We start from the raw sequence: 8717 nt of genomic DNA on the forward strand, positions 1-8717 counted from the left end.
CACACAGTAAGAAGATGTTCTTGCACCAAAGAGCTTACAAAATATTTGCAGACTGTACGAACTAATAATATATACCTAGACACAGGAAACTCTTCGTCCTCTACTAGAATGCAGCCAGCACTGGGATCAACATGGTGACTTGGCCCAAGGAATACCACATTATAGATTAGGACAGGAAGTTAAGAAGACTACTATAAACTCACATGATTTTATGGTGAGTCACACAATGTTGGGTGGTCTTCTTAAAGACCCAGCTTCTGGAGTCCTGCTACTACATGAGAATCTCAGCTTTCTCTCTCTTTTTTTTAAGTAAGTTTCTAGCCATCATAGTTATTGAGAAAAACCTGGAAAAGGTGATCTATACAGGCTCAAACAACAGAAAGCAACTTTAAACTTTTTTTTTTTAAAATCATGATTTTTAAGCCAATCTCATGAATTGGGACTTTTGAATTCTTAGGGTTGGCAATACTAGTGTAACCAATTGGAAAAATTAATGTTCCCCCCCAAAGGATTTGGCCAGGAGACTTATCTTAACACCTCTTCATCTGCAAGAAGTGTCGTTGGGTGGGTAACAACCAAGCATTTGTCTTCACTAGAAGATACATTGAGGTTATTTACCTCCATGTACATCTCCACCTTTTCTCTCATGTATACACGAGTTAACACTTCCTACCTCAAGACAGCTGGTCTACCCAGGATAGACCTGGACCAACTACATAGATGTAGAAGACATTCAATTGCATCGACACTAGGAAAAAGGTTGAGGCATAAGCTAAGGTAGCTAACACACATGTATTTTCCTAGTGTATATGCTCCCTGTAATGAGATATGTCTCAAGCAGGTCTGGTAAAACAGCTAACATCTTCAAAGGGGTGAGGTTTGAGAGATGACTTCCTGCCCCATGTTGCCTTGTCCTTCCTCACTCTGAGCCCTTTCCACTTGTGGCTCGGTCTCAAATCTGTCCAAATGGAATGAAGGCAGTTCCCAGTCCAGACACAACAATAATTAAAAATCAAAGCCACTGCTGAAGCGACTGCTGCAGGACAAGAGAGTTAACATTCCAAATTAGTTCATGGACTACTTTAAGAAAGCCTTTGTTACATATTATTGTAGGTTCTTCCTGTGCTTAGAGAAGTCACTGTGACCTTTTCTCTATCTGCCAATCTACCTCTCTTTCTGCCAAGTATGGCTATACAATTAATCTTTTAGCAGATAGCGAACTGGATCCTCCCCCCTAGCCCTCCTGACACTAACACGTTCCCCAGGATTTAGGAGTATTATTCCTTCTGCCTGAAACAACAGCAAATTCCACATGCTGCACACTGTCTTATGTGGTGCAGGGAAAAGCACTGTGCAAACTTTCCCACACAGGCCTTGCAATGCACCTCCAGTTCTTCCCTGCAAAACCACCTAACTCTGCCAGCCCTCACTCTCCAACTGCCCCTCGTTCACTGACGCATTTATTGACATAGGAAATACTCCATCTCAAGGCAGATTATCTAGGATACCACACGATCTTCAGAGAGAATTAAAAACTGGGCCTTATGCCCGGAAAACAAAACAAAAACACCATCAACATTCCCTCGAATTAAAACAGGCAAGAGAGCATAGCACAAAAGGGAAAAACTGGTAACCTTCGTGAGGACAAAGCTATACAGATCTGAATAGAAATAGCTTATACTATGCCTCAAAGGGGGCCACAGACATCTCCAGTGAGTGAGTCCCACAAAATCGGATTCCTGAACCGAGAGGGCCCCGACTCCCACTCAGTTCAGGTGAAACCATGGGATGGAGACCAAGGAAAACTCGGTCACCTCTAATGGCCTTGGGGGAAGATTGATGAGTGTTTAAGTCCAGAAGAGACCATTAGAATATTCAGTCATCTAGTCTGATCTCCTGAACATCACAGGACATTAAATTTCACCCAGTTACCCCTGGATGGAGCCCAATAATTTGGCTAGCACATATCTTTCAGAAAGGTATGCAGTCTTGATCTGAAGACATCAAGAGATGGTAGTTTGCTCCAAGGAGTTTGTGATTAGCCATCAGTGTTATAAATGTGGGCCTAATTTCCAACTTGAACTTGCCTGGCTTCAGCTTCCAGCCATTGGTTCTTGTGATATTTTTCTCCACTAGGTTCAAAAGCCTTTGAATAACCAGTATTTTCTCCCCAGGAAGGTACTCGTATACTGTAATCAAGTCACCTTTCAATCTTCTTTTTGATAAGATAAACTGATGGAGCTCTTTACAGGTTTCACTATAAGCCTCAAATATTTTTTTGTGGCTCTTTTCTACACTCTCTCTAATTTTCCCACATCCCAGAACCGGATGCAGTATTCCAGCATCAGTCTCATCAATGCCATATACAGAGGTAAAAAAAAAAATCACATCCCTACTCTTACTCAGTGCTCCCCTGGTTATACACCCAAGAGACTGCAGTGGCCCTTTTTGCCACAGCATCACACAGGGAGCTCATTTTAAAATTCGTTTCCTGTGGCCACAGCCAGTATTTCATCTAGGGGAGGAGGGCTTCAAAAGACAAGAGGCTATTTTGCTAATCCATTGCATCATTTAACCCACCTGCTTAGAGCATTCCATTTCCCCCGCACCCCAGGAGCTCCACCCTCTCTCCCACCCCCACCCCATTCTTCCTTATCGCTCTGCGGCAACTTTACCTTGCAGAAAAGGTCCGTGAATGAGGGAGGAAGGTGCAGTATGCCTCACCTGCCATCAAGGGCTAAGTAGCTTCCCACCACAGGACTCGCACCTCCAGCCGGCTGAGGAAGCATGAAACCAGATAACAGAGCCCCTGCACGTAAGCACATTGCATCGCCTCTGTACAAGCAGGTCACAAAGTAGTATGTTTCTGCTGTTCAAGCAATACCCTCCAAACTTCTGCCCTACCCCCATCCCCGGTGACACACGTCTTCCTCTGTAATTTGTAACAGACACCATTTTAATAGGCAGCATTAGTACCTGCACTCTATAAAAGTGACATCGGAGAGAAGACCCAATATCTCTATTCCGGCTGGCAGGATAATGAATTATTACACCAATGGTCTATTATCCAGGAGCTCTGGGAGTCAAGCATAGTGTTGGAAAATGGTTATAAAGTATGGCTCAAAATATAAATAAATAAAAATCACACACAGTACTCACATAATAGTTTGTTCTTCTAAACCTTCCATTGGGAGAGCTCAAAGCACTTTATAAACATTATGGTGAAATCCAACCCTGTGCAGATGGCTAACACTCAAACTAGGATTTAAGTGGTGCATAGACTTTACGCTCGCTCACTGCACAAAGCTGAGTTTTACCCATGAATGAACTAGACCTCAATGCCATTGCAAGGTGGGTAGGTACCATTAGGCTCATTTCATGGGGGAGGCAGTAAGAGATTAAGGGAGTTGCTCAAGGTGACAGGGAGTCTGTGTTGGAGTTGGGAATAGACCACGAAGATTTAGGCACCACTGCGAGAGGTGCTCTATAGCTGCCTAAACACAAAGTAACCCATTTTCCCATAATAATCATCCATCAGTTTATGTTCCTGGGAGGTAGAACTATTAGTATCTCCATTTTACAGATAGGGAAATAAAGGCCCAGAGCAATTAAGTGACTCACCCAAGGCCAAACAATGAGTCAGTGGGAGAGCCAGGATTAGCTCCCAATTATAAATTTGCACTGAACTTGGTTTACACTGGTCAGTTCTGTTAACCATCAACATTTTGTTAAAGCAATATAATATCCCCACAGCAATGCCACCCCAGCATCTCAAGAGGAACCATGCAAAACTCTCTGGGTCATTAGGAAACAGACAGTCAAGTTATGCAGTAATTTACTATACTCCAGGTAGCAGTGCAGCCTGTTCCAGTCATTTTATCGTACAGTACGTTCTTACCAGGGGAAGTCTTCACCCAAGTGAAACCAACTAAGAATCATCCAATAAAGTGAACACTGTTCTCATAGAAATGCCCGCTCCTGTATGGCTAATTGGAGACATCCACGTTTATCTAGGAAGGCACTGAGGAGAGCATGACTCAAGAGATAGGTCCCTGATTTAGGTCATTAAGCTGTTTATCTCTAGTTCAAGTCCATCCCTGAATTGCCAGTAGAGAAAGTCTATTTTTTTTTTAACCCCAATTTTCTGACTTCCTTGAGTCAGCACTGATAATACTATTAGTATCTTCTGGCCGTTTGGTGGCTTCTCTGCAATAATTTGGCGGTCTTGGTCTAGTTTCCCCGTGGACATTCATCCACTTCCATGCTTGGCACCTCTTCTGGCAGATTCAATAGAAAAGCTGAGGACTGAAAAGGGTTTGCAGAAACTTAGCCCACAAACCTAAAGTCCCACTTATGCTCCAGAAAAATTGCATGGTGGGAGACCTGGTTACACTGGACAGTGGTAGCAGTAACCGGGCCTCCTGATTTACACTTTCACGTGGTTCTACCTACAGATTAGAGAAGATTTATGATCATGCATACCACAATATTCATCCTCATCAGGTGACCCTGCTTGTGTCCCACATCATGGATGTCCCCTATCCTAGTTAAAACAGGGTTCCATCCTGTAGAATAGATGGAACCTAATCATCCAGCCTTGGACAGTTACAGACTGAACAAATCTTTAGAGAATAATCTTTTGCAGGGAGCTCTACACAAAGATGGATTTGAGCCCCCATGTATTTGCTCAGATCCGCATCTAAATTCTGTGTTTGTCCCTTACCTCCATGAGCCAAAACAAGCCCCGAGATCTGAACATCACAGTTCAGGCTTCTCTCTAACTTTAAACTGATGGCTGTTATCCAAATGAGAGCACTCTAAAGCTATTGAATAAACAATCATTCCCCATTACGTGAAAGGGATTAAAATTTACAAAATGGAATCTGAATTGGTTTGCGCATGACCATCTCTAGGAAGTGGCAAGTACTCCTAGTCCTGGTCTGAGAACCTCTGCAACCAATACTGCTGTTTGGAGAGATTTTGGGTGGAGTGCTATTATTTACCAACTTTCTCAGCAATCTTTACAACCTAGAGAAGAGGACACAGTTCACTGCTTTGAGGAACAGATCTAAATAGCTGGCTGTGTTGTGCTGTGTGCCGCTAGCCAGCAGTCATAGCAGAGACAACAGGAATCCACAGCTGAATTTCCGTAAACTGTTTTCCCATTTAGTTTTGATCTGACTCAGTTGCACATTTGACTGTGGGTGGCCTGAAAGCAGGACTCTCAGAGCACTTGGACACAGTCACCATTACAGTGTATTCTCATGCCTGCTAGAGCTTTAATCCATTTGGCAAATTCAGTACCAGTCCCTTTGGCCATTTACAGGCAATAGGAGCAAGTTCATTTGTTTTATTTCCCTACCACCAGGTGGGTCAAGCTGTTGATCCAGAATAAGAGAACACATTGGATCCAATAAGAGTTCTTGTTCTCTGGAGTGGGCAGGACGTCATGGACAGAAATGTAGTAGCCACAGAGTGATTGGAGGAGGCCCTTGTGTTGACGGAGGCCCATGGGACAGTTTATAGCATTCAGGGCCAGTGATAAATAGTAATCCTCTTCTAGACCAGATACCTGCATGCCAATTTTCAGCTAGGAACAGATTTATAGAGGCCAAATGGTGCCGAGGCAGAGTGGGTTGGGTAAGGGTCCCTCTCCACTGCTGTGAAGAACATGGGAATGGCTTGCTTGAGGGTAGTTGTGTTGCTGGCTAAAAGGTAAATAAGATTGATTTTTAAACCTTTGCTTGCTTTGATCTGCAGGAACCAAAAGGCAACAGATGCAAAAGGTAGCCATGGCCAGAACGCAAGGGACAGTGGAGGTGATCATTCTTTGAGGCTACTTCCACTAGTCTGGATTTGGGCGGGGGAAGAGAAGACAATAATCCTAGCTTACAACCTTGAAACCACAGTGGGAATTCTCACACAGAATTTGAAAACACTTAAAAACTCCTTTTCAGGAGACAGGTCTGCAGGCTGCATCTTGATCTTCAGAAGGGGGACAGTAGCTGGGAACACCACAGCTAACTAGGTCATCTGAACCAGATTTAGGAAAATGCTATGCTTATGTATTGACACTTCTATTGTTTTAACCTTTTTCTTCCAGCATGTATCTGTATGGACAAATAGTTGGTTTTGAACAAGGTGTCTGCTGTCCCTGCTGTCATTAGAAGTCCAAACTCAGTTAGACCTGTTGGAGGTAACACTGCTTGAAACCAAGGAGTTCTGTAGCATGCTGATGCAATCTAAAAAAGTGGGGTGAAATTGTGCGATTGCATTTCAGATCAGTGCAGGTGTGCCTAAATACAGGCCAAAGTTACAGCTTACTTCCTGACCCATAACACCTGTACAGAGCCACTCTCCTAGATAAGCAAAGAAAACGCAGACCTAAAAAGTCACAAATGACCTTTTGCTAGTCAAACTTAGAAGCAGTACTCCAATCTTATCCGCCCTGAGCGGTCAACCACCTTTGACACAGTCAGCCATTCTCCAGTTTTCTTGCAATTTTATCCTCTCTTGGCTTCCATGACTGTTCTCTCCTAGTGCTCTTCTCTCTCAGAAGGACTCACTGAAGGCATGATTAGAGAATCTTCCTCATCTTCCCCTCCCCCAACCTCCAGCTGGGAGTTCCACAAAGCTCTGTCCACCATTCCTTTCTCTTCTTCTCTGCCCATACCTTATCTCTAGGTAAACACACAAATGCAACTGCCATCTCTACCTGAGGCGCTCGGAGTGTTTCACAAACACAGCCTTTGTGGGAAGGAGTATAGTTATTCCTATTTGACAAGAGAAAAAGAAACACAATGGTTAGAAGCCTTACTCCCAGGTCACACAGAGCCGGTGGGTGGAGAGCTGAGACTAGCATACAGAAATCCTGACCCCCAACCCTAAACCGCATGACTACTCAGTGTCAGTCAGCTATCTCCCTTCACTGTGATAAATCAGGGAGAGTGAGGTCTGCTGACTGAAAGGGCTGCAGCATAAACCCCACTTTGATGACTCCCAAGCTACAAAGAGTAAGCAGCCTTTCCGGAAAGTCCCTGACAATAAATCAAAATTGAAGGATAGTTAAGGCAACTATCTAAGTCCTGGGTTCAGTTCCCAGCTCTGTCATATTGTGTGTGTGACTTTCGGCAAGATTATTTATAGTCTCCGCCTCAGATCCCCATCTGTAAACTGGGGCTAAGCCTACCACTCTCTGCCTTTATTAATATTATAAACTTTCCCACATGGACTGTTTTTTACATCACCAAGCTCCCTGGGTCCCTAGGCACTACTGAAACACAAAGAAAAGACAGTAACTTGATCAAAACACTAAGAACCACGATAAACAAAATCAAGTTGCATTTGTAATTTTTTTCCCCTCTCCAGCAGTCTGCTTTTCTGGGACTTGTTTACTCATTTCAAAGCCTCAGACGACATCTAATCAAGCTGTTAAGAAGAGTCAGATTTGTGGCTGGTGTGGCACTTAGGGAGCTGTTAAGCAGTCAAAACCAGTTCTAGTCAGCAATTTAAGAGAAAAAAAAAAGATGGAAAGATGGTTTCTTTATTCTTCACTTCCCACCCTCTATTTTCCTATTAAATTGAAATTGCACCAGGGATGACATAGTAACTTCTCCACTAAGAGACCTTAAGTTCTCGGTGGGAATACCTGACTGTTTTCGGCCTATACTGTGTGCACTCTGATAGTGATCCAAATTATGCTACAGAGTCTGAGGGGAAGCAATGATTTCAGCAGGCTTAAGAAAGGAAGAAAAATGTGATGGCTTCCAGATGAGCATATTATACTAAATTTAACATTCCTTTTGGTACTTGAATTTCCACTTTTTCCCCTTCCATTTATGTAATTAGAAATTAAGCAGCAGGAAGCCATTCCTATTCCAACCTCAGTTAGGAACATTACAGCCTTACTCTATAGAGTGAAGAAGGAGATCTGCCCTCACATGGAGCCAGCCATTCTGCATAATTTATTTGGACAGGTTCAAGACCTATTTTTGAACCAATACAATTTAAAATTAAGCTACGAACAAAGCCCAATTACGGGTTAGCTATAATAAAACACACACCCCCTAAACCAACCCTGAACGGGAAGGTCTTGGAAAAAGAACATTAAATCTAAATTGCTAGCTGTCCCTTTCCAGTCCTTACCTCTTTTTAAGACTCAATTTCTTTCTGCAGAAAGAAAGAGGTCAGCACTGCAGCATGTACAATGGCAAATTTTACAGTAATGCTTAAAAGACCAATATTCTCCAAAGCACTCTCTCACAATACATGCTGTTTTGTTAAAGGAACTTAACTTTATTACCCTTACAAAAGCAGTTCATCTAAACTAGTTCAATTTCTCACTCAAGGCCAAGCTGCACGATCAGCTAGCACTTTTCATACTCAAGTGTTGGCAGAGAATAATTTTTTTTTTAGGGCACCACAACTTTTAAGATTCTTTTGTCATTTACCCAGCCTAATGCTCTCCTCTCTGGCTAAACCCATTAGCTTCCCAGTCTATTAGTGCTGCAGCACATAGAGAACTTAAACAAAAACAAAAACACACCACACACACACACACCTCTCCAAGCCACAAAGGAGCTGTGGTTCCAAAGTACACAGTTCAAATTAAAAATTGGGGCCAGATAAAATGATCGAAAATTGGAAAGAAAAAAGTTAATGTTTCCAATAAGCTGTTTTAATGACTGATTAATGCTGCCCAATAAGGGAGAGGAGGA

At 42.9% G+C, this 8717-nt stretch overlaps 1 protein-coding gene across 1 annotated transcript in view; it reads right to left on the bottom strand.

Annotated features, from left to right (window-relative positions):
• Positions 1-2799, bottom strand: part of NBL1 (NBL1, DAN family BMP antagonist) — a 30554-nt gene extending 27755 nt beyond the window's left edge. Inside the window, exon 1 of the mRNA XM_050931364.1 lies at positions 2676-2799. Within this exon, the coding sequence (XP_050787321.1) occupies positions 2676-2731 (56 nt within the window). The 5' untranslated portion in view covers positions 2732-2799. The remainder of the gene's footprint in view (positions 1-2675) is intronic.
• Positions 2800-8717: the final 5918 nt, after the last annotated feature.

This window comes from Gopherus flavomarginatus, chromosome 21 (assembly GCF_025201925.1).
Source record: "Gopherus flavomarginatus isolate rGopFla2 chromosome 21, rGopFla2.mat.asm, whole genome shotgun sequence".
In the NCBI taxonomy this organism is placed as follows: Eukaryota; Metazoa; Chordata; order Testudines; family Testudinidae; genus Gopherus; species Gopherus flavomarginatus.